This window comes from Colletotrichum abscissum (assembly GCF_030869225.1).
Source record: "Colletotrichum abscissum strain IMI 504890 chromosome Unknown Scaffold_25.1, whole genome shotgun sequence".
In the NCBI taxonomy this organism is placed as follows: domain Eukaryota; kingdom Fungi; phylum Ascomycota; class Sordariomycetes; order Glomerellales; family Glomerellaceae; genus Colletotrichum; species Colletotrichum abscissum.
Window position 1 is genome coordinate 586,562 of NW_026850154.1, and position 24,731 is coordinate 611,292.

General features: G+C 51.0%; 10 protein-coding genes across 10 annotated transcripts; 4 read left to right on the forward strand and 6 right to left on the reverse strand.

Moving 5' to 3' along the window:
- Positions 1-384: 384 nt before the first annotated feature.
- Positions 385-1,182, reverse strand: CABS01_10141 (uncharacterized protein; the record flags this gene model as incomplete). The annotated part of the gene is made up of 1 exon (XM_060543497.1): positions 385-1,182. The coding sequence occupies one exon, from the start codon at positions 1,180-1,182 to the stop codon at positions 385-387; it is 798 nt and encodes a 265-aa protein (XP_060399678.1).
- A 1,085-nt stretch (positions 1,183-2,267) lies between these two features.
- Positions 2,268-3,326, reverse strand: CABS01_10142 (uncharacterized protein; the record flags this gene model as incomplete). Its single annotated transcript, XM_060543498.1, has 1 exon — positions 2,268-3,326. The coding sequence occupies one exon, from the start codon at positions 3,324-3,326 to the stop codon at positions 2,268-2,270; it is 1,059 nt and encodes a 352-aa protein (XP_060399679.1).
- Positions 3,327-3,736: 410 nt separating this feature from the next.
- On the reverse strand, positions 3,737-4,312 carry CABS01_10143 (uncharacterized protein; the record flags this gene model as incomplete). Its single annotated transcript, XM_060543499.1, has 1 exon — positions 3,737-4,312. The coding sequence occupies one exon, from the start codon at positions 4,310-4,312 to the stop codon at positions 3,737-3,739; it is 576 nt and encodes a 191-aa protein (XP_060399680.1).
- A 673-nt stretch (positions 4,313-4,985) lies between these two features.
- On the forward strand, positions 4,986-7,258 carry CABS01_10144 (uncharacterized protein; the record flags this gene model as incomplete). The annotated part of the gene is made up of 6 exons (XM_060543500.1): positions 4,986-5,990; positions 6,053-6,248; positions 6,305-6,460; positions 6,517-6,582; positions 6,644-6,841; positions 6,909-7,258. 6 exons carry the CDS (start codon positions 4,986-4,988, stop codon positions 7,256-7,258), a joined length of 1,971 nt encoding a protein of 656 aa, XP_060399681.1.
- Positions 7,259-12,041: 4,783 nt separating this feature from the next.
- On the forward strand, positions 12,042-13,626 carry CABS01_10145 (uncharacterized protein; the record flags this gene model as incomplete). The annotated part of the gene is made up of 3 exons (XM_060543501.1): positions 12,042-12,070; positions 12,129-12,649; positions 12,731-13,626. 3 exons carry the CDS (start codon positions 12,042-12,044, stop codon positions 13,624-13,626), a joined length of 1,446 nt encoding a protein of 481 aa, XP_060399682.1.
- Positions 13,627-14,602: 976 nt separating this feature from the next.
- On the reverse strand, positions 14,603-15,751 carry CABS01_10146 (NAD dependent epimerase/dehydratase; the record flags this gene model as incomplete). Its single annotated transcript, XM_060543502.1, has 1 exon — positions 14,603-15,751. One exon carries the CDS (start codon positions 15,749-15,751, stop codon positions 14,603-14,605), a length of 1,149 nt encoding a protein of 382 aa, XP_060399683.1.
- A 768-nt stretch (positions 15,752-16,519) lies between these two features.
- On the reverse strand, positions 16,520-17,388 carry CABS01_10147 (uncharacterized protein; the record flags this gene model as incomplete). Its single annotated transcript, XM_060543503.1, has 3 exons — positions 16,520-16,650; positions 16,708-17,229; positions 17,295-17,388. The coding sequence occupies 3 exons, from the start codon at positions 17,386-17,388 to the stop codon at positions 16,520-16,522; spliced, it is 747 nt and encodes a 248-aa protein (XP_060399684.1).
- A 1,010-nt stretch (positions 17,389-18,398) lies between these two features.
- CABS01_10148 (uncharacterized protein) lies at positions 18,399-19,791 on the forward strand (the record flags this gene model as incomplete). The annotated part of the gene is made up of 3 exons (XM_060543504.1): positions 18,399-18,417; positions 18,919-18,930; positions 19,448-19,791. 3 exons carry the CDS (start codon positions 18,399-18,401, stop codon positions 19,789-19,791), a joined length of 375 nt encoding a protein of 124 aa, XP_060399685.1.
- A 1,427-nt stretch (positions 19,792-21,218) lies between these two features.
- Positions 21,219-22,083, forward strand: CABS01_10149 (cutinase; the record flags this gene model as incomplete). Its single annotated transcript, XM_060543505.1, has 3 exons — positions 21,219-21,419; positions 21,535-21,746; positions 21,813-22,083. 3 exons carry the CDS (start codon positions 21,219-21,221, stop codon positions 22,081-22,083), a joined length of 684 nt encoding a protein of 227 aa, XP_060399686.1.
- A 468-nt stretch (positions 22,084-22,551) lies between these two features.
- Positions 22,552-24,433, reverse strand: CABS01_10150 (GMC oxidoreductase; the record flags this gene model as incomplete). The annotated part of the gene is made up of 2 exons (XM_060543506.1): positions 22,552-24,156; positions 24,206-24,433. The coding sequence occupies 2 exons, from the start codon at positions 24,431-24,433 to the stop codon at positions 22,552-22,554; spliced, it is 1,833 nt and encodes a 610-aa protein (XP_060399687.1).
- Between the last annotated feature and the right edge of the window lie 298 nt (positions 24,434-24,731).

The window sequence follows — 24,731 nt, forward strand, 5'->3', positions numbered from 1 at the left end:
TTGTGCGCAAGGCAAATCTTTCCGTGAATCCCTACCGGATGGACGGAAGTGTTTAGAGTTACTGAATCCTATGATGTGTTTTAAATGTCTCTACTGTTGATCTTGCCCCATCTTTGCCACATAGCCTACGTGTTGTACACTGGAGATGCAACGGCCAGTACCACACGTAAGAGTAGATTGGTGAGAGAGAACATTGAGCGAGCGCTCTACAGAACCGATTGAACGAAATTTGTCTCTCTGAAGTTCAAGGTATATTAATTTCGAGAGAGATTCTCCAATTTTCATATGACGACCGCTTAGCATGTTCGTGACGGACCCTGCCGCAATACATCACCGCGCCCATGTCCAAACTCCTGCTTGATCGTACACATTCCTATCCTTGCTTTAATGCTTCCTAAGGCCGAGCAATCCCATTAGTCCACCTAAGAGTCCTCCTCCACCACCTGGTCCCGCCGCCGGAGCTTCTGCTGGAGCCTCCGGGGCAGCAGCAGGAGGGGGCGGGGGATTTTCGATAGCAGTCGCTAGCCCAACGGCAGTCCCATCCGGCATAACGGCTTGGCAAACAGTCGTGGCACCGGGAGGGGCGGCCGGTGGACCTGGAGGGGGTGCGGCGGGAAGAGGCGCGATAGAAGTGCCACCAAAGACGCCAATGCCTTGGTCCAAAACGGTGCTGAGAGCCGTCGCGCTCTTTTGCGCATCACCATTGAGTTCGGGAGGGACCTTGCTGACGAGAGCTTGGGCAAGGGCGACACTAGCAGACTTTTGATCCTGAAGAGCAACAGCCACCAGCGGTGTTGCGCCCAGAGAGTCAACCAGAGACTTCTTCGCTACAACGTCGTTGATGGTGACCTTGACGTTGTTTGTGAGAGCGTCCGTGGCAGCCTTGAGGTTGAGCGCATCCTTTTTGTTGAGGACTTCGGATCCCTGGACCTGAGTGGTGGCGTCTTCGATGGAACTCTTCACGTTGCCGACGGCGTTCAAAAGCTGGATTCCGCCACCGAGGGTGACCGTGTTCGTGGCCTTCACGGAGTTATCAAGACTTTGAAGTGCTGAGTTGATAGTGTTTAGAGCAGCTTGAATCGTTGCCAGGTCGCGCTTGTACTTGGCATGTTGTATAGAGACAGGAGCGGCGAGAACTGTAACCGCAGCAAAGGTAAAGGACAACAGAGAACGTAGTAACATCGTGAGCCTGCCGGAAGCCCGTCTCCTTAGACGAAAAGGATTGAAGTTCTGCTTCCTTTAAGATTAAAGAGAGTGTGGTGGGGAGGAGACAAACGAGGAGGAACTTCAGATCGTTCCAGCTCGGTGGGTTTGGATTATGAGTTGACGGATAGTAGGTGGGCAAGGAGTCTGTGAATGAAGTTTGGACACGACTACGACGTCCATATAACGCGAGTGAGAGGGAGGTGATGGCAGGGCCAGGCCCATCCTAAAGCGACTTGGCTGCCGCAGGTCCCGATGTCACCAATAAGCCTAGCCTGAAATTTGGGATTGCCGGCTCTTTCATGAGGCAAAGTTGAGACGGTCTTGACTTTCGGTGTGGGAGCAGTGACATCCGTGATGTGAGTGGAGGGTTATTTCCTGCAGGCTGTCTCCTATCAACAGTCCGGGGCCAAGGTTGTAGGAGGTTGTGCAAGATGAAGCCATGGGTACGGCGTTGTGATGGCCGGCGAGCTGCGCGATTTGGTAATGCGAGCCACATGCATTTCATATCGGTTCCCTAAAGAAGCAACTTAGTTCGAGTTCTAGTTTCAGGTACCGAGAGTCCAGACGATTCAGACCACTTGAGTTGGATATGCTGGATATGTTATCTTCTTACTCCCACCGGCTCGGTTTTCAAGACGACATTGCATCCATACCGCCGACTCAATAATGCAACGGTCACTAGGTGCTTGGCTGCAGCCCTTGACGACCTGACATTTTACCTAATGTTCCTACGTTCATGCATTCTCCGTCATGTTGAATTCCCTTGGTAATATCGAGGTATAGAACAGTTAGACCACGAATGTGACGTGAGGGGATATCGCCGAGTCAGGCATTATCAGCTCGGACTCCCCCATATCATGTCATCGAATGAGTTTCCCGATTCAATGTTGATACAACCTTGAGTCTACCCAGACCGTCTCAACTCTTTCTCGTTTTCGTTTCACAACTCGCACAGGCTTTGTTTCCTTTAGCAGGGCATTTATATGGTCTGCTTCCGATCCGTGAAATGATCAACCCATGGCAGGGAAGGGGGGAAGCAGGGCTTAGTTGACAGCGGTCCCCTAGACTAAAGTCAAAGTCTCCAACCTGTCATCGTCCAACCCAGAAAACGGCTTTGGGATTTCGTCATCCTCGAAGTTCAGGATACGAGCAGTTCCGACCACTTCGAACTCCTCGCCTCGTGGTCGGAGAATCAGCTCTTCCATTAACCCGGCCCCGAACACCGGCACGTCACCGGTTTGGACTGGGCCGTCGCACACTGCCAGCATGCCCTGGCCAACCAGGCAAAGGCTCAGGCCCTGACAAGCCAGCAGGACTCTAGACGTGGTGTCAATGTCTGTCATATTCTCGTTCATCATTGACCAGCCAATGGACTGTGCATTGGATCTCTCGCAGCCTCCATGCGCGCTCACGCATCGTCCACGCCGAGAAGCGGATTTGACTAGTTTTTTTGTCGACCGTTGTCCTTCGGCAGTGAAACCAATCATGAGCCCCTTGTAGAAGTTTGCCCACCAAGTCTGCGTGATATCCGCCTTGGGTTTGAATTCATCGTCGCTTGTCTTTTCGGTTGCTAGACTCGCGATGAGAGCAAGTAAGGCTTCGGCACCACGTCTTCGAGACGGAAAGAATTCTAGGCTCTCAGCAAAGAGAAACCATTGAGCTACTGCGGGTAAAACTAGATCTTTGATATCTTCGCCATAATTCACCGTTGTTGAAAGGTATCGTGCGTTTGGTACATGGGATCCGCTAATCATTGTCACAGGCGGCAGGCGTCGAGCCCTGATTAATAATTGTCCGGTGTTGCGTCCGCTTTGTAAGAGGCCAATTGCCGAAACCTCTTCAGCGATGATCGGTGGAGGATTCGAAAGCAGGTCCCACTGATCTTTAAAACCTCCAGGGCTGAATTGGCTGAAGTCTGGAACCCATGATGGCAGTCCGTCTACTTTGTCTTCGCTAGACCCCATATGCAAAACCCAAAATGAACCCGAATGAAGGCAGAGAGCCAATGCGAGGTCCTCATATACTCTAGTGACGGGTTTCGTGTAATCCGGATTCGGCACGCTGATACCGAGCCTTCCGAGAAGGTTATAGAGTGAAAAGCTCTGGTCGCGTTTGTCCATTGCATTTCTCCTTCTGATCGTCTTTATCAACCGGGTTGCGAGATATGCAGAGGTCAGCTTTGGGATATTCGAGTTTTCCTGCTTCTCTCCGAGTAAGACTGAGCGATAATTCATTTTCATCCCGAAGCTGTCTGCGAGATTGACTAAATCAAGCTCGTTTCTTCGGTGGCCAAACTTGCGACCCGCGAGAGTAATCCAGTGCTTTAGACACGCATTCAAAGATTCCCAAGAAAGGGAAGATTTTCCTAGCGTGACAACCACATGCTCAGATAAGCATAGTTCTTGCAGCGTCCATGTCCTTGTAAACCAAGGGACCTTGATCAGAAGCTCGATGGCTTTTAAGACGTTTCTGCTTGGAACTGCGTTCGTATAAGTCTCAGCTCCAAGAACAAGCACGGCATGTGTGGCCTTCACGGCTGGTTCCGCAAGGTTGTGCGTAAGAGGTATAACTCACGTCGCGGTGTCGAGCGCTTTGCCTCCGGCGAAGCTCTCAGCAAGAGTCCCACCCATCTACATCGTCGAAACAATGAGAGCAGTAAGTTACCGGGTGACTCATCCGTACCAATCCAAACAACTGTGCGTGCGGCGAATCTGTACACATCTCCCATCAAAGCCACCTGGACGTTTTTCTCCGGAATGCTGGACTGGTCGATACAGATTGCATCAATCCAGAGCAAACGTTCTCGATCAGAATACCGCAAATGACGCAAAGCCTCTAAACAGTTCTTCGTGACGTCAACACGGCAACCGTTGCACCGTATCGGGTGCTCGCCACGTCTCCCGCCCCAGACGTACGAGAGCGCTTCGTATGGTGTTGTCTCCTGCGATGAGCTTCCTAGTCGTACCTCTCTCAAAGCGCATTGAATTGGATCGTCCAACTCGATTGATGGACTCAAAATGACAATGCGGATTGATCTCTCGCAGTTAAGCGGTGCATACTGCAAGAACGGAAGACTATCGGCGGCGACATTCGCTGAAAGTGACATGATGAGCCAATATGAAATGACAAAGTTCAAACCTCAATATCTGGCTACTTGAGATGCGGGATCACTACAAACTTAGTCCAGAAATGCTAAAGATTGGAAATGAGGTGAACAGGAAGCCAGACGGGGGAGCTTACATGTGGACAGATACTAAGTGTCTCATGTCGGTACGAGTATCAGGAGCCCAGAAACTCATCTTAGACAGCTGTAGGCGAGATTTGCAATCTTCCAAAGAAAACCAGTTTGTACAGGCAAGCCTGTGGCTGAGTACTCAACTGTCTGCCTTGCCACGTCTGACATGCATTCTGTCGCATGATCAGAAGCGAATGGCTGCTTGTGACGAAAACACACTACTGCAAGCTGCCGCCACATTCACGAAATGACCAAAAGTAAGCCAATGAAGTTCAAGCAAAAGGGGAAAGATCTCTGTTTTCTGCCGCGGCGATGATTGACAGTGGCCCAGTCCCCGTATCTATGCAGAGTAAGCAGCTGGCGGCATCAATCTCAGGTCGCCATCATAGGCGCGTAAGGCAGCCTAATCTCGAATGAATCGGAAAGACTGCAAAGAGATTGCTGAAAAGGGGCATTTTCCACCAGCAAATTCTTGCTCTCTTCATTTTTCCAAACGCAAGAACTGGCAACACATAAGTTTGCTTGAGTAACTTTAGAGGATATCATGGCAGAACTCAAGCCTCCAGGCGGCGAGCCGCTTCTGAGCACCGGACAGACAACCAACAAGCTCGGAACAGCAGTCGAGAAACGAGAGTCAGAATCCAGCTCAGAGAACATTCCAAAGTCTGACTCCTCCGCCCAACAAGACACCGACGATGACTCTGATAGGGACTCCAATTCCGGCGAAGACGATGAGCCCAGCAAGAAAGCCGTCCAAAATCTTTATGAAGGCAAGAAGGAATGCAACTGCTGCATCAACTGGATTGAAGAAGAACCAGAGAACAAGAAGGAGGCTGCGACCGGCACAGTCATCACAGTTCGCCGCAACCGAGACCATGAAAAGGAAAAGTCGCTTTCATTGCATTCCATCTTGGTGCACAGCGAGCAATTGAAGGATACTTTGCGAGACGTCCTCCGCGGCACTGGTTCCGCCATCACTTCTAGGGATTTCGTTCTTGAGCGGCCTTTTGAGAACGTCTTTCACCAATGGGCGGCGATGACAGAAATGTTTAAGAAGTCAGAAGACAAGGAAGATTTGCAGCATTTCAAGTTGCTTTACGAAGTCTTGTCCACAGAACTAGGCGACTTCTTCGACGAGGTGAACGACCTCCTGTCTAATAGCTTGATCACATATCCCCTTCTCTGGACAATCTTTCCTCGTGGCGAGATCTGTCTCGCCGTAGACGATTTGGGACAGGCTGTTGCTGTGAGAGCTCTCAATGGTGCATACTCGAAAGAGGGTTACCGGCTCAAATGTGACTTCATCGACACGGATGGCAAGACTTTTGGACTTGCAGGCACATGCTTGGAAATACCTGGCTTCAAGGACGCAGCATCAATCGCGATCTTACCTGTCAGCCCTCTCAAGTACAACCCAGAGGCAGAGGGGATCAAGGAAATTCTGGTTCGTCGAGGAAGGCGCTTTGCAGAGCTCTCTGGCTTCCATCACAAGAAGTGCAACGGTCAAGAATGGCACATTGGGCGCAAAGACGCTTGGCTGCCAAGAAAGGTATGCTAGTCGCCCGCCCTGATCTCTTTTCCCACCTTACTCGTTGCTAAGACATTCGGCAGTCAACCGGGCGTATTATCATTGACCCCGAGACATTCGACGATAACAACCCTGCTAAGGCCGTGTTTCTGAGACCCTTGAGTTCAGACCAAAACGACGTGACCTCATTTGCAAGATCTTTCAAACTAGTCAGGGATAGCGAGTTTTTGTTGTGCGGAAGTACAGTTCGGGGGTACTCCTTGAAATCAAAGGCTTGGGGTGAGTATCGCTTGCCAACTTTGCAAAAGGAGTTTTGAATTGACAAGACTTTGTAGCCAAGTTCACTGTCGATGATGTCGGCGAAATTGAATGGAACGACACCTGCGCATCGAACCTCATCCTCCCCAATGGGTACAAAGATCTCTTGCTATCTCTGGTTGAGGAGCAGATGCTCGCTGAAGATGGCTTTGATGATTTCATCGAGCAGAAGGGTACGACAAGTATTCATATGGGTGAAGAATGAAGGACGTAGGCTAATTATGACCAGGCCAGGGCTTGGTTCTCCTCCTCAGTGGCGACACAGGTGTTGGCAAGACACTGACAGCCGAAGTCGGTAGGTTTCCTGAACCCCCATGTTGTTTGGCATAACGCGATTCAGCTGACAGTCTCTCCAGTGGCCGAAAAGATGCGCGCTCCTCTATACGCAGTCAGCGCTGGCCAACTGGGATTCGACGCCGAAGAGCTTGAGGCAAGGCTGAAGCTAGTGTTAGACATCGCGTCTAAGTGGGACGCTGTACTGCTACTCGACGAGGGCGATGTCTTTCTTGAGAAGCGGACGACATCTGATCTTCACCGCAATAGATTGGTCTCCAGTAAGTTGCTCTTGAACCACTAGTGGGCTCTACAAAGACCGCACTTTGAGAGCTAACATTGTCCAAGTCTTCCTTCAACTTCTAGAATACTACGCAGGCACTCTGATCATTACCACAAATCGCGCTGCAGTTATTGACGAGGCAATCAAGTCGCGCATTCACATCAACATCAGGCTTCCCGGGCTGACTATCGAGGCCCGCAAGAGCCTTTGGGAGAATCTGCTGAAGGAGAACAAGATTAAGCACGGTCTTATCGAAGCTGACTTCCAGTCATTGGCAGAGGTTGATGTCAATGGAAGGGAGATTAAGAATGCTCTCAAGTCAGGCATACTCATGGCACGTAAAGCAAAGGAGCCTGTATCGATGACTCAACTACGGGTTGTTTTAGATATTCTCACAGCATCGAAGACCACTTAGATGTACACATAGACACCGTTAGTCTCAGTCATAATGTTGTTCACAATGCATGCAGTTATGCTATGCAATTGCAGACGAGATCGTATCCTGAGTGTAATGACTTCATATCAATTATATCTATAGAGCCTCAAGTACCCCTTAATCTTTATCTATGCACGATGTCAACAGCATGGTGCAGCAGTTTCATGCTACAAGACAAGCGCAGTGACCACTTGGACATGTAGAATACTGGCTCACGTTTTTTCGTCCCGATGAATCTTAGTCCATGATACTCTGAGTGATGTCATAATCTTATGGAAGCTCATTGGGACTTGTGCTACATTCCATGAGGTAGCCGCAAACATTCGTATACCTAAGCTCTGCATCCTCTTCATGCGTACTACGTGGGAACGCCAAGTAATGGACGATTCCCCTAAGTAGAACCCAAGCACTAACGTGATGCCTTCCGTAGCCCCTTTTTCTCAAATCCCCCAATATCTATTAATTGATCAGTCTGTGCCATCTCCATCTTCAAGCTGCAACATTGCCCTATCTGAATCTCTCAGGCCGATATCTCTTCAACGCACCTGATGGCTCTCGCATTGCCATCTAGACCTTTCTCTACGAGATTGTAAGCGCCTGTACCCTTGTGATCAACTTTCGTCTTTCGGCATAACCCGACCGTCGCTCGACTTAACTCTTTCGGCAGCGGACTTTGTCCCGCAATCCTGGTTCAGTAATCTCAGTCTTCAAATCAGCATTTATCGTCACCGGCAGTATCGTCGAAAGGTTAGAGGTAAAAGAGGCTCCAAACGTAGGAAGACCAGAGTCCCGTCACTGCCGTAATTGCTGTCGCACCAATGGTAAGTCCATCTGGTAGCCAGAGCTTTTTGGGCTCGTAGATGTAGAAATCATTCTATAGACAGAAGTCACTAGAACTTCTGTAGGGCTGCTGGGATTAGAAGAATCTTATTTGTTACATGTCCAGTTAGCACCGCAGTAAAGCAACGATGGCAATAGTGAAGAGTAGTCATAACCGAAGAGAAGGTGTGCTGGCCATGGAAATAGTGGCGTTCTAAAACAACTCTGGCAGGACTTTCAGAAGTGAACCATGGTTAAAGGGTTTCTTTAGTAGGCCCATAGATTGCAATGAACTAATCGTAGGTGGCGTTCTTCACCGTTCCTGTGATTGCTTCAGTAGAAGATGCTTTGTTCTTAGACTCGTGGAGCTCATGTGTCTCGGTGAGTATCGCAGACCCGACCATCAAGAATGGCGCACGCCAGTGGGGATTTTGAGTACGGCAGGTTGAAGGCTCATCGTTCGCGAGAGCAGTGCTCCTGTTTCTAGTTATGGTATACGAGAACTTGATTGAGAATCTCAGTTTGCGAGAGGCACCTTTTAGCACAACTGGATTCTTGAGGCTCTGTTAAAATATAAGTGAGAGTTGCTCGGGAGATATATCGGGAGTGTCAGTTGGAAGTTGAAACAACTCTTGGTCATCAATCTGCGAGTCCTGGACACCTTACCCTTATCTTCGATCATATAACTTCTTCACACTCCGAAGAAGTAAATTGGGAACTTCTCTCTGTAGGAGAAACTGTCATACTTGGCACCCGCAAAGCCACTACTCCCTAGCCTGTTTCAACAATATAGAACAGGCTGAATGCAAGTGAGACTGGACTTGCTATTGACGAATCACCTGTCGACAACACCACACTGTCCGGCAGCCTACTTGAACATATTGCTTCAGCTACCATACACACGATATCAGTCAGGTACTCGTGGTCACACCATTACGACATTTGGTATCGACCATCTGGAGTTTGGACGCATGATCTGGCGGGTTCTGGCTGACACAGTCAGCCTGGGTTGCTGCTTGTGACCTCTTCACGTGCATTTCATGGTAGTAGCATTTCATTAGATGTAGTTGCATGTAGGCTATTGACATCTTGGAGTCGATAAATGGAGATCGATCCATGTGGGCTATCCCACGGATCGGCCACTGGCACATTACATTCGGTAAACAACTAGAAATAAGCTGCTGTCAGGGCTAGACCAAAATTTTCTTCTAGGTGAGATCACAAAGGGGATGGCCCATTGACCACGTTGTCGTGAATACCAAAGTAGCTATGAGGACAAAAACTTCGAATCATAAAGCCCGCTGCGTTTGCGTAGCTCGACGGAACATGTCTCGACGGCCATCTGGTTTGCGACAGTGTTGAAAAGTCTTGCGGATCAAGAACATCAAATGATGCGTACTCTACCATTCTAGCATCTACTTGCCGGCTTCACGACGATCCGGTATGTGGGCGCGCGACTCCTAGTCGAAAGTCTGTTGATCAATATCAACAGGCTTTTAAGCTTAGATGGCGAGATGAAGTGACCGGCCGACCATGCTGGAAATTGCATCGCCCGAGCGCTAACCGTCCCCTACAAGTCCGCAGGGCCCAGTATTACGAGCACGATATCCGGTGGGATTGACTCGGGGTAGGCATTTAAGGTTGCCTCACCTGTAGATTAAACGGAGCCCACTCTCTGCCGCGCCCCTTTCAAGCGCTGCACAGTCGGGAAAGGCCAAGCTTTCGAGCTTGACGGGGTCATTTGCCCACCACCGTCTCAAGTTCATGAAAAGCTGTCCATCTCCCCGTGGAAGGACACTCCGGACGACGTCAAGCAATGCTAGCGGAATCGAGTAGATGAAGCCAGTGCAACGCGTAAAGAGAACCGGCAGGAACCTCATTCAGGGGCGAGAGCCTTATGGTTATTAATTCTCCGTTCCCTTTCCTTCAATGGTGCAACGCGGCCACCAGCAGAAGGGGGATCGCTCGTAGTTCAAACTGCTGATCCCCGGGCTGGCTAATGCGCGCTTGCGCTGTGCAGCGGGTGGCGCTGTTTGAGAACGCGCAAACGAACACGATCGACAAACGGCAGAAAGGATGGGTTATCATTCGTGATCATCAATTGAAGTTCAACCGCAAGGTGTGGTGTCAACGAAAAGCAAGCAGACATCAGAAGGTTTGACAAAAGCAGAGCAGAGTTCTGGGGGTGAGTTCGTTCGTTCGAACTAAATTGAACGGGGGAGCCAATGGTCTGTGGAATTTCGGTTGATTAAAGGTTGGTTTGAGCTTTCGCCCCAGCTTCGAGGGGAGCTCTCTCCTTCAGTCTTTTGTGCATTCGCGCATCAATTTGTCAAATAAACTTGGCTTTTGCAGGTTGGTCTTCTTGGCTGGAAGAGTTCAACCTTTTCATCACTCTCCCTGGGTAGTAACTTAGGTTCCCCGATCTGGCTTTTGCGCCTTCAAGTCAAACCAGCACACCCTGGAAACGTGACTCGCTGACGATCGAAATGCGGAGGATTTTCTTTCACCGTGCCAGTCTGAAAGACTTCAAATGGACTTGAAGGAGCAGGCTTGCGAGATTGATTGGCGGATCTTGAGGGTAAAAGGGGCCGTTTGACGTGCAATCCCCCGTCACCAAGAAAAGCTCAACCCGGGACGGCCGATCTAATCTTTCAGGCACTGGCGGCCACGGCGTGGGCGGGGACGAAAGACATTCTGAAACGGTGCGGTTCTCACCTTTGGCGAAGGAACCATGTCGATGTTGAATGTTGACTAAACATCACCCCTGGTCACGTCGAAGACACAAGCCTCTAGGAGACTGATGAGAGGAGAACTGAGCCTCCTTCCAGCCTCAATCGGGGAGGAGGACAATGGGAGACTAAAAGGAATCGAGGAAGTGGTCCCGGCCGGGCCGCCCACATCGGCTTCGAAGCCGCTGGAGACTGTGAGTGCAAGCTGGCGAATCGGGGGCCGGAAAGACGGCAGACAGCGGGACGTCTTGGCGGGAGAGACGGGGACCGGGCCCCCCTAGAACCCTGAACCCTTGGCTGAGGAATGCGAGAAATGGTAGGGTAGCGAAGCTGGATGGCACGCAAGTGGCTTGAGGTTGTAGGGAGAGCAAGGGGAAGGGCGGAGGGTTTGTCGCACGAAGTCGTTTTCGGACCTCTTGGCAGACAACTCTGAAACTGAGAAACATCGGCGCCAGTGTTCCATTACTCGCCTCTTCTTGCCTCGTGCTGCCTCCTCGGTTGCACTTGTCCGCATTGTTCGTCTCTTGGCGACAGGCAAGGTTTGGAAAGGTTGCGGGCTGCTCCTCCAGTCTCCTCCGCCAAGTAACCTCAACCCACACGGAGAGGAGCAGAGGAAAGGCAAACAATCTCAACTTCTCTCTGCCAGACTGCCACAATGCCTCCCAAAGCCAGGGATGGCACAGTGAATGGGTGGTGTGGGTGTTCGCAGCAACAGCGCTTCCTGACGCAATGACATGGACAAGACAGCGGCTGCACGGGCTCTAGACAGGCCCAGAGGAACTGGCAACGTTGCAAGGGTGGATGGAAAAGACGAGACCAAAAAGTAAAGACGTCCCTGTTTCTTCCTTTTCGGAGCCCTCTTGGAGGTTCTTCTGTACGTTAACCCTTCACGTCGTTCGGCTACCAACAACTCTGGGAACGTCACTCTTTCCCCCTCCTTTCGATTCAAGGCCAAGATGACTTGAAACTTCTTTCTTGAATCTGCAAGTTTCTCTTCGTCGCCTTCTTCACCTTCTCTACCTTCTCTTCGCGGGCAGTGCCCTTTTCTTTTCCATTCGGTCTCCCTCTCAGCTGCACTGCTTCATCAAATTTGTGTCTCGACGACCTAGTTTCATACTTTTGTGACTGTTCCCTCGACCGTAGACTCGGATTTATTAGCACTTGACCAACAATCAACGTACCAACCTAACTGTTTACTCATTACCAAACTCAAAATGGTCTCTCCTATGGGCACTCTCAGGAGGTAGGTTATCAATTCTGAAAGGCAGAATAAGTGATGGCGAGACTAAGTGAACGCATAGGCGCGCGATTCGCCGCCCGAGATACATCAGAGACGATCTGCAGATTGAGGTCCGCGATGACAAGGGCGAAATCTCATCCGACGATGAAGATTCCCCGTCGCCCAAGAGCACCACATTTCCACCCGGCGCGAGACCAACGGCGCCCCCTCCGCCACCGGCGGTTGGAGTAGCTCCGCCTGCCGTTCTCAACCCCGCCAACCCGACAGATACGGAGAGCAGCACATCGAGCGATTCCCCCTCGCCCACGTCCACTGAGTTCCCGAGACCGACTGAGCCTCCGCGCGGCCCGCAACGTGGAGAAACCGGAGCTACGCCTTTTTCTTCCTCCATTAGCACCACGACTGAATCATCAAGCTCAACTAAGACTCTTCCCACTGCCATCCCGAACAGCCGCAGTACCACCAGCTTCGATTCGCAACCGACAGGGGGTACGACCAGGGGAGGCAATGAGACGGGCCTAGGGAACGACAGGTCTGATGACATTGGATGGACGCCGACTGCGATTGCGTTTGGGACCATTGGTATGTTATCTAACAGCTCATCACTGCCGTCGAGGGTCGACGCCACGTCCTGACGAAGACCTAATCTAACCGCACTCACAGCCATCGCTGCCCTCTTCCTCGTCATTGGCGTCGGCATCTGGTGGTGCCTCCGCTACCGAAAGCGCCGTCAAGCACGCCACCTCTACGAACGAAGCATCTCTCCCGACAATCATCAATATTGGGATCCCTCATCAACCTTCTCACCTCCCACCATGCCTGCCGCCCGTCCATCCCGCCGCTCACCCTCAAGCATCTTTGCCGAACTCATGGGCCACGCCTACGCCGCAGAGAATGGCAGTGCAGGAAACGGAACGTACGGTAACGACCGCAACTCGCTTACACCCCAAGGCTACCTCGACGAGAAGAGATACGATCCGGCCCGCCAGCTACCCATTCTCGAGCCCGCGCCTGTCGCCCAGCCCAACGTCCGAAACTCCATCGCCAGCTGGATCCGTCGCCACCACCCGCTCAAGTTGAACCCGATGTCCGGCCGGAGCAGCATGTATTCCACCCGCAGCGGCTTCGGCGCCAGCACGAACAATGTCAACGCCCCGCCAGTCCCCAATGTACCAGACGCCTACCGCAGCACCGATCAAGTGCAACAATCCGGTCTTGCTCCTCCGCCTCAGCAGCGCTATGCGCCGTCTAGCCATTACGACACCGGGAGCCCTTCAACCGACTACAACACCAACTCCCTCTTATCTTTGTACCAAACTCAGCCACCCCAGCAACCCGGTCAACAGCAAGCCCCGGCAGCTCCGTGGCTTCAGGACCCACCACCGGTCGTCTTCGGCGAGCGCGGCGTCTCCATGGCCCCGACCGAAGCGACCGAAAGCACCTGGCGCAGCTGGGGCGGTGGCGTAAACAACCCGCCTCAGCACCAGCAACAAGCGCCGCCCGAGACTCCGCGCAAGGGCTGGATCGAGAAGTGTATCAAGTTTGGAGGTTTGAAATAATTGGACTTGTACAAATGAGCAAAAAGGACATGGTTGCTGCGACTAGTTACTTACACCCCCACGCCTGCGACACCGCAAAACCCGATACCATAGTGTTAAATACCTGTTTCGAGTGTGCATATTGAGCGAACATACCAAACCGTACATACAAAATTGAGGTTACACGAGATCTGATGAGACTCGTTGACAATGATCTGACCCCCCAAGCTTGCCCAGGAACATCATTAAGTTCTCATCGGTAGTAACACCGGCTGGCGTGCCTCAGATGTCATGAGACTACCATTGTGCAGCCATTACGGGCGCGCCACTGCTGATTGTCAATGAAGCAACCAATCAACACAGTGCTCGATATGTGTCAGACGATCATCATCACTATCACGGGAATCTAGGTGGCTGAAATCATCGCTCGGCAGAAGAATCAGGCTCTCGCCGAAAATATGGCCTTTGGCACCTAGCATCTCTCCTGCCGCGACTTCACGTGGAGCTCTAGTAACTATCGTGAAACCACAATCAACAACACAAGCATCTGCACAAACATCCGCTTTTCGAAGTGCCGTCCTGCCTCTTCCTTCGTAAGTCTCGAGAGTCATCATCCACAGCCATCAGACAAGCTGCTGGAAACAATGCTAATAACTTGGTTTTCAAAATTGCCAAGACCTTCAGATATGTGTAAACAACGATGGCGGATGCATTACTCTTGCGGCTGTGGCTACTATGAGACGGAATGGCAGACTATTGAGTGCAGCAGGACACGACTTCACATCAACACCACCTATACAGGTGACGCCGGGATCTGCATGGCGTGCGATGAAGATCCAGCTTAAGCAGCGTTGCAATTTCATGTACGAGTGCACCTCACAATCAATTTCGTCGCTCCATTGTTGTTTCGCCTGGCGATCAGACGTGAACTCGAGTTTTTTATCTTTGCTCGAGCCGAATACTTCGGCAGGTGTTTTGAGAAGTCTTCATACTTACCTCACTTCGTACCAGCGATACAGTTCCCCATTGTGTGCGGCCTCTGCCCATTCAAAGCAGCCCTCAACTCCGTCTCAAAGTCTTTACACCAAGCTTCCTCCCCATACACAGGCTTCCACCCCAACTTCTCCCTTGCCACAGTTCCTTTTGTTTTACGATGCCCAGCATACCCAGTCTCAGTAACATCCATATCCCCAGCACACGTCTCCGCCGCCTCCTCAAGGCTGACGTTCCTAACAATCTTCTCCCGCGGTCCGTCTTTCTTGGGAAGATTTCCAGTGGCAAACGCGATATCAAGACACTTTCGCGGGATATCAATCGTCAACGTCCTGCCCACAACTGGGAACATAATCCCCTTCTTGCCCTTGGGAACATTGACCCCACCACGCTCGATGATGTCTAGAACACACAGAACGTAGAGGTCCGCAAGGTCGGAGACGTGAACGTAGTCGATACAGCCCGTCTCATCACCCAACGTCAATCCACAGCCGTTTTTGAGCACGTAGCCCGTCATTATGGGGATCATCAACCCCGCCTTGTTGAAGAGCCCTGAGCCGGGCCCGAAGATGCAAGGTGATTGAATACTGACTGCGTTGACGCCGAGTTCGTCCCCGACTCGGAGCACGGCTAGTTCTGCGGTTCTTTGAGGGTACGGATCTTTGGCGTTTTCGGCTTCTTCAAACTCATACACCTTCTCGGAAAAGGCGTCCTCATATTCAGCATTGGGCCTGTTCACTCCAGTCAAGGGCTTATCGGCGATATTGGAAGCGCCCGACGTGTGAATGATCCAGACCGGTCGTCCTCCGTTCCGATCCTTGCGTTTAGCGATACCGCGAACGAAGGCCTCTGCCGAGGGCGGGTGAAACCCCGAGCCTGCGTTGATCACGATGTCATGCTCAGAGGCAAGGGCTGTCAGGGCCAAGGTATCGTCGTACGAGACGATGGACACAGGCTTCACAAGTGAACCATATGAGTCCGTAAGTTTTGCTGCGCGGTCTGGGCCGCCGCGGACTGGTATCGTGATTGGAGAGGAAGAGGTGAGGATAGAGGTGAGAGAAGGGTGCTTGAGGAGGTGGTGGAGGACAGACCCGCCAACGTAGCCGGTTGCTCCGCTCAGAAGGATCTTTGGTGGCGGGTTCGAAGCCATCATGATGATTAGATAGATGAGAAGCCAGTTTCAAACTAGCAGTCCAGGACAAATGAAGTGGCCGGATCGTCTAGAGACTGAGCAAGAATTCAACCTTCTTATAGGTAGACGGACACACCAGCTTCAAAGATGACTGCAGTAGAGAAGACATCCTTCGGACTGGAGGGGCTCCTCATTATCCCCCAACATTGCAGACCGCTAGGAACGCTCACAGACACTCCAAAACACTCAACCAACAGACCCTCGATTCTTGGCGCCGTTGAAGAATCCATGGACCCTGGAGACAATCGATCAATCACCGCCAAGGGGCCGCCGGACCGGACTCCGCGTTCCGCTCCCGCGACCCAACTCTGCAAGCTTTTGTGTCATTGCAGTACGTCTTTCTCCACTTCCAAGGGTTGCACTTGCTGGTTTAGGATGGTGTGATGCATGAACGTTGTTGGTGAACCAACAGGTCGAGCAGCACCAACAATCACTTGGACTTTCCCATGACCAACTTCCACTGTAGGGAACATTTCGGGCATCAATTTGGTAAGCTCTCCGCTTGATGTCGCAAGATCCCGAGCCCGAGGTTTGTAGGATAGTAAACCTCGTTATGATTCGCCGAAGCTGGTTCAAGGTTTCGGATCGCCTAGAGTTCGAGCCTTATCCTGAATGTTTGATCACAAATCGGACCTCGCTTCGGTAACTTTGTGAACTTGACGTCCATTCTAGCTAGTAGATGGCTTGTTTGTAATTATTCTATGAACCCTCGCAATATGAAGCGGCCTCTTATAGGCCAATCTTTGCTGCAAGATAGTGAACCGCAACCTTCGTAGTAAGGGCCAGTATGCCGGTGGCAGGGATTTTGTCGTCATCCGAACGCCTCTGCCAGCCAAGCTCGAACGGCAGTCTCTCGTTCTCTGTGGGAGTTGACGTTAGCTTTCTCGAGGGCTTCAGCGATAGCAAGCTATACTTACCAAAGAAGTACTCAACCCAGGCCCTGTTGGCGTTTCCATCGTCATAGTCCCCAAAGAGACCAAGATACATGGCCGTTTGCCCCAACGAGTTGGTGTATCCGTCAAGTGGCAGCTTGTACTCTGGGTTGATCTTCTCTGCACTCTTCTGCCTTGCAACGAGCGCCTTAGCGGCATCGCTGATGGAGATTGTTTCTGAAGGCCAGTATGACTTGGTCTCGTCGAATATCGTCTGGTTGAAGGACCAGTTGTCACCAAAGTAGATGTCCGCTCGACTCAACGACGCGTCGTGCTCAATAAGATTGTGCTTGTTCAAGTCGTTGAGGTGGAAGGTGTCTTTGTTTCCGGTTGATGATGCCTCGAGAGCTTTATTCCCTTGGAGGCGGAAGAAGAGTTTTGCGTCCTCGCGGAGGTTGAGCCCGGTATGCATGCCTTCGATGAGTGCGTCGACGGAGATGTTTTGGCCGTTTCGGGGGAGGTAGCCGTGGTTTGCGAGACTGTTCAGGAGGGGGCACGGGGCGCGGCCTAGGAATGTTACCGAGGTTAGTCGTGATGTCACCTACGGACCGCTAGCTGAGTTCTCTACTCACGATCGTTCGATCCTGGTGTCTGCCACGCATGATCGGCATCTTGACACAGAACCGATGTTGTGAAAAGGGCGAAAGATAAAAGAGTGACGCGCATCTTGGCTAGGCAAAACTAACAACACGAACAAACGAACGACTGGTAGTTAGATGCGAAAGGACGGACTAGACAAAGTGATCTGCAGGATTCAGCAACAAATGGGCATCCAGATTCTAGATATGTTTCTGCCTTGATCGGCGGCAAGACCGATTTTGACCGGGGGACACATCCAGATCAGGAAAGAGACACGGGCCACCCCGGGCTGCCCGATGGCCGGCTCCACGGCCGAGGACCGAATGGCGATGCGGGTGGATCGGGACCCCGTATTCTGGAAATTACTTCAACTTAAATTTAGTGCAACATCAGGCAAGCAGCCACACACGGAGTCCGAATTACTCATCTTTTTGACTCGTGATGATCCACCACCTTCTGCTTTCAGTATATATATGCACCTTTATATATGCGGTTGTGAACGAATTCGGACTCTTGAGATTGCCGCTCTGTCTTTGGGGGCTGTTTAACCTATTCTTGATGCCGTCTATCTACCGAAAGTCCGTCCAGCGCCGTCGACGGCAGCCCCTTTTTGGTACATCAACACAAACCGTTGCATTTCATAGGTGTGGAAAGCATCAGCACTGGTCGCATAGTTGTTCTCGTGGTGAATCAAGCCTGTATTACCTCAAAGCCATGCATGCAAAGCTTTAGGGCTTGTTAGTCTGAGGGCATGACCCTTGCACATGGCCAAGTATGCGATGTAGCCTACTTTCTTCACGATGTTACACTGATCTTACACTACCATGTACGTCTGCACTCATGCGCCTCTAAAGGGGCAGAGAACCAGAGGTCCACAAATTGCATATCGAATAAATACGTTATTGGAACGTCTACTCGTCGCTGTTGAGCAGCAATATACTAACATAATCGAATCAAAATGATGAGTGAGTGGCGGGGTGACATGCAGGCAGGCCGAGTGGGATTACATGCAACATGATTTACCTATTAACGTGCCCAGCTGCGCCCCGGTGCCCTCCCATTGCTACCCAATGGCCGTATCCATAGCCAAACACGCCATGCCCCCGCCCTTGAGGTGTAAGTTGTCGGTCTCGACAACTTCATGCCCCCCCCCCCCCCTCCGTGTCAACGAATCCATTTCCAGAACTTAACATCGCAATGTCAGATCCTCTCTCCATCGCAGGCAGCATCGCTGGTATAGTCCAACTATCCGCATCCGTCTTCCAGCAGGTCTCCAAGTTCATAAAAGATGCCAAAGGAGCTGAAAGACCGTCAAAGATCTTGCTGACCAAACCAGAAATCTGTCCGGGGTTTTGCAGAACCTTTCCCTCCTTGCGTCGTCACTCGAACAAGAGACCTCTATTTCGGCATTCAAGGCACATCATCTCCACGCTTGTCGGCAAACTCCACTCGCTGTCGAAAAACGTCTCGACAAGCCGTTGTCCGGATTCAACGAGGAAAGTAGACGGGAAGCAGTGTACCGCAGCCTGAAATGGCCTTTTTCCGTTGATGACACACAGGGCCTGCTTGCACAAATTGAAGGTCATCGAAGCACTATTTCTCTGGCCCTGTCTATAGACACTCTCGAGAGTATGTTGAAGTATTTGGAAAAGCAAGACAGCATCATTGGAAGCATCAGTTCATTGAATCAGAAAGTGGAGCGCCTAACTGCCATTCAGACCAGGATCGAGTGTGATGAAAAGCGTCAAAAGATAATCGACTACCTATTTCATGAAGGTCAAACCTCAGGTCAACTTACAAACGTCGAGTCGATTACGCCAACCCCTGACTGGACTATGGCTCGCAGAGAGTAATCCTACTTTTTGGAAGTGGGCTGACCTCCCGCGCTCCGGTCTTTGGTTGAGTAGAATCCCCGGAGCTGGGAAGACGATTCTATCCAGCATGGTCATTGAGAAAACCCTACAAAAAAGCAGACAATCGGTCGCCGTAGCATTCTTCTATTGTGATTACAAAAACATTGACAGCCAGAAGCTTCTCAACGTCTTAAGCACAATAGCCGTCCAATTAGGCCAGCAGAACCACGAGGCTTTCGGCATTCTTGAGGAATACCACGCGGGGTTGTAATCGGCAAGTGGTCTCAATGCAGAACCTGAGCCAAAAGATCTGCTTGATCTGATATTGACCATCATCTCGGTGTACGAAAAGGTCTTCATTGACTTGGACGGGCTTGACGAACGTGGAGACAACGTGGCGGAAGTAGCTGAAGCTATCAAATTCCTTTTCGAGGCATCGTCATCCGCCAGCATTGCAGTGTTCAGCCGAGACGAGCCGGAAATTAAAGACGAGTTCGCAGCTGAGTTCGCTCATATCGAGATTGCGGCTCATACAGAAGACCTCGATATCTACATCCGTGCCGAGATGGCCCATAGAAGACAACCGCACAATCTCAGCATCCATAATCCGCTATTTACCGAAGAGATCCGGGATTAGCTTGTCAACGGAGCACTAGGAATGTGAGCTCAATTCCACTCTCTCACCAATTTGCGATACTTAATAGTTCCAGGTTCCGATGGGCATCATGCCAGCTAGACTATCTCTGTGATCCGAGTACCAACCGTGCCCGGCGGGAAGCTCTGACAAAGAAGCCCCTTGATGGCCGCTTGTACTTTTGAGAGGTTGGAAGCTGTCAAGATGCTTCTTCGCAGCGGCGCGGCGGTGGCCTATACTAATGAGAAAGGGACACGTCGGAACGCCTTCACAGTTGCGGCACCTCATCCTCTCATCCAAGCATGGCTTCTTGTTGGTAGATTTCAGGATCAACAGAGATTGTGTGCTGATTCAATTTGGAAGCGCTGCGACCCAGAAGTCGGGTATTGAAGTGGAGGCTTTAAAGTTGAGTGGAAGCTAGTAGGCACGAACAAGCGGCTCAGAGGCGAGTCTATGCTTGACCCATTCAACAAACGTTACCGCCTCAAAAGATGGGCCAATGGCCGGGTATTGGTTCTCCACTGAGAAGGTTTCCACGGCGATGATGATATGTCATGATATTGATTCTCCGTTGTCATATCCTACCTTATGTCATGACTATCTGCCTTTTGGGTATCGTTTTTTAGACATGGATTGGTGCCACGCCTGGCGTTGATATCAACTCATGATTAGCGCGGTGTTAGCCACTAATCAGGAGTTGATACTAACGTCATCGCAAGCAGCATACACTACTGACCTAAATCGAGTGTCACAATTCATGCCATGTTAGTAGTGTTCCGAGAAAGGTCTCGGCCCAGAACGTCCTCCCTATGCGATTACGTTCGCTCATTGAGCAAACCGAGAGTCCGTTGCAAGGGTGACCCTTCATTCCTGTCGAAGTCAGAGGATTTGAATACAGTAACAGGCTAGTTACACTCACGTCCCGATGCAGAACGATTCATGATGTCAATCATTTCATCAAATCGCCGTCTTGTCGTAATTTCTGGCAACACCACGGCCTTCTGATGATACAATACAACTTTCCAGGCGATCCGAGCAACGCTAATGTGTGGTGGTAATATGACGTGACGAGAGAAGCCCAGTTGACATGACCTGGAGACGCTGACACCCTCCCACCGGCCTCATGATGCGTGGGCATCGTAAGTTCCGTTCAAAGCTCAATCGGTGTATGTCCCTATGCCGAGACATGAGACATCGAATTCGCCTTCTTTGCCGAAAGTACTTACCGAGCCTCCAGATCCATCGATGAGGATGACCTACCTACTGATTTCAGATATAAATCCAGGCCTTCAAGGCTAACCACCATCAATATGAAAGTCACAACGGCACCGCGTACATAACTCGAATAACAGCACACTCTAGCCATTTTTTCTTTGCACCTACATATGTTCCACGAGATCTAACCACCGCTATCATCAATATATCAGAAGATGAAGACTCAGATTACTATCTTGACTTTAACTGCCACCGCACTCTGTAGTCCAATTCTCCTAATCCACCGCGCCCAGGTCGATACCACAGTTCAACTCCAGAGCCGCCAGACCGGAACAATAGCAAAAGAATACACGCAAGGAGGCTGCCGTGATGTCATCTTCATCTTCGCCCGGGGTTCTACGGAAGTCGGAAACATGGTGAGTCCCCGCCGCGCTTCGGAGTCCCGTGTCCGGATAAGCCTAGACCGTATTCGCGATGTGCATGAGGGGAAAACGCATATACACATCAGATGACTGACGTCAAATCTTCCAGGGGTCGACCGTTGGACCTCCGACTTCAGACGGTCTGAAGAAAAAGTACGGCGAAAACAAAGTGGCGATAGAAGGAGTTGATTACGCCGCTGGTCTCACGACCAACTTCCTCCCCGGAGGAGCTGATCCCGTCGGCGTTGATGAGATGAAGCGGCTTTTGACCGATGCTACCAATAAGTGCGACAAGTCAAAGGTCGTAGCTGGAGGCTATAGGTATGCATGTTTCTGCGGGTTAATGCAATATCAACGACTTGAGACTGACAATGGAGTCTTCTATAGTCAAGGAGCTGCCACTGCACATCGCGCGATTGAGAACCTCCCTGATGCAGTCAAGAGCAAGATCTTGGGAGTCGTCACCTATGGCGACACCCAAAATCAGCAGGACAAGGGCCAGATTCCCAACTTCCCCAAAGACAAACTGAAACTTATTTGTAATGAAGGCGATAAGGTGTGCACTGGCACTCTCGAGATCACGCCTGCTCACCTTGATTATGAACGCCATGTTCCCGAGGCAGTTGACTTTTTGACCGGAAAGATCGGCAATCTTTGATATCTACCACAACTTGCACACTAGATCGTCTTTGATCTAGTACCATTTGGCATATGTTTTGATTTAGAGAACATCATGGGGGACCACGCAGCAAGCGAGGATGGTGCTGGGATAGCTGGAATTACTGAATCATGTTTTGATATTGTAGATGGTGTTGACCACAATTAAAGCATCTTGCCATACTCGATCACTTCTCCCGACCCTGATCCTACTACACTACGGCTGAGGCCATCCGAGATTCGAACTCACTGTCAGTATGTTTGATGCTCAAGAGTGACGATAGCGATATCTGGGACGCTCGTCCAGTCTCTCGCATGACTACCTAATGTCACTACATGTATCCGATCTAACAGTACATGCATTACGTATCTGATCCTGAGCAAGGTCCGTACTACATTATTAAAATTGTCTGAGTAAGCTTGCGATGATTTGTGACAGCAGCTCATCCCCAATTCTTCATCCCGTCCCTTACCCCTGGACTCTAGCAGTCATCATGTCTTCTTTTATGATGTCAGCTGCCCTTTCGGCAACCGCATAAACAGTGCTCTGGATGTTGCCTAAAGGCTCAATCGGGAAGACACTGGCATCGACAATGCGAAGATTCTTCGCCCCATAGAGCCTCAATCGCTCGTCAACAACGCCACCATCCTCCCGTGGCATCATGGCACAACTGCCTGAAACATGGAACACCGAAATTTGTCTTTGACGCACAATCTCCTTGGCAGTCTCCAAGTTGTCGCCCATCAACTCGGGCAAGCGTTTCCCTCCAGGCTTGAGTAGCGAGCTGAAAGGTTCAGTGCCTATGATTCGCTCGACAAATTGAACGTTGCGGGCCAGAAGCTCCAGGTCGAGGGGATTTGAGTTGTATTTCGGATCCCATGTTGGCAACGCTTTGAAATCAGGGCTAGTAATGTGGACCGTTCCCCGTGAAAACGGGTGGTTCAACACTGTCATAACAGTGATGTAATTCTCCGGCTTGGAAGGCACAATGTACTCGGCCATGTTGGCTGGATGATCATTAATCGTGATTTGAGAAGGAAAAAGCAGGTATTCGCTGCTTGGCTCGTCCAATGTCTCGATAAGAGAGCGCACAAGCTTTCCAGTCGGCGAGCTCGCATGCTTTCCATGTGTAGCCAGAAGAGATTTCTTTGCGTCTCCTGACAACAGCCCGTTGTGGTCGGCGAGAGGCGTGTAAGCAGCGCTAATTGTGCTCTGGCCCAGTGGGCCCTCACGCGTGGCCATATACTGGCCGACAACAGCGTTGAGGATGTTTCCGTCTCGGAGAACATCCGCTGACGGCACTCCTTCATTGACCTCAAAGCTTTGGCAGACAATCGGGTGATCCTGCAAGTTCTCTCCAACATTGGAATTATCAATCACCACAGGAATGCCGTGGCTCTCGAGCAAGTCTCTCCCACCAACGCCAGACAGCTCCAATAGCTGAGGTGTTTGGAGAGTTCCTGCAGCAAGGATCACTTCCCCTTTCGCCTCGATTATCTTCTCCTCGCCGGCCTTGCTGACAATGAGAACGCCAGTCGCAGATACACCGTCTCCGGCAGTATCAAAGATGACTTTCCTGACCTGTGTCTCGGTCAAGACTACCAGGTTTGGTCGTGCAGCCACTTCCGGTGTGTAATAAGCGCTCGCCGCGAAGCTTCTCGTCTTGTTCTGCGGATCAATGCTGCACGGGTTCTGAAAAGCACCATAGGCCTTCCCACTCCGAGGATCACCAGTCACGCCAAGGCCAAGCTTATCGAATGTGCTCATCCACGCAGCGTTCATAGAGCTGTAGCCTTCGCCAAAGGAGACCTGAATTGGGCCTTTTCCGCTCAAAGTTTGATCGTGGTAGTCCAGCCCAACTATGTCCTTTGCGGACTGGGGAGGAGGATGATCAGTGCCAAACTTGCGGAAATAAGGCGCGAGCTCGTCGAAACTCCAGCCGGCGTTGCCCAGCGCACCCCAGGCATCTAAAACTCCCCTTGATGGATACAGCATCAACATGAAGTTTAAGGCAGAGCTGCCTCCAAGCATTTTGCCTCGTGCTTGGTTAATTCTTCGGTCGTTCAAACCAGGCTAGCCAAGGTCAGATGATTGCAGTCGGCCGATAAAGGGGTTGGCTCACCTGAGGCACTGAGGTGAAATTCCAGTCATATTCATCCTTTCCATAGACGCCTGCCACTAAGCCAGGCGTCAAGACCAAAGGGTCCGCGCTCTTGTCGGCACCAGCTTCAACAACTAGAACACGAGTGCCGTTATCTTCGCTAAGGCGCGAAGCCACAACTAGACCCGCTGTTCCACCACCTACAACAATGTAGTCGAAAGAAGAATCGAGATCTTGGAATGAAGACATGGTATTTCTTCTGAGTTTTTGGCGACTGTAGTCAAGATTACAAAGGGAGAAAGACTTTAACTTCAGCTTGCACAAGGGGGGTTTCTTATCTCAACTGACGTGACTTTGCCTGGTGTCCGATGCTAGGATGGATGGCCATCAACACTCCACAGTAAGCAAGTAGGCACACATTCAGCCAACTGCATGAATCTAGCCTCTGCTGGTAGGATAGTCCGCAATGCCCTGGCCAGAATCCACTATCGCAGTCTTTGGTTGCATTCGTTGGTTGTCTTTGGGAGAGAATACCAACACGACAGGG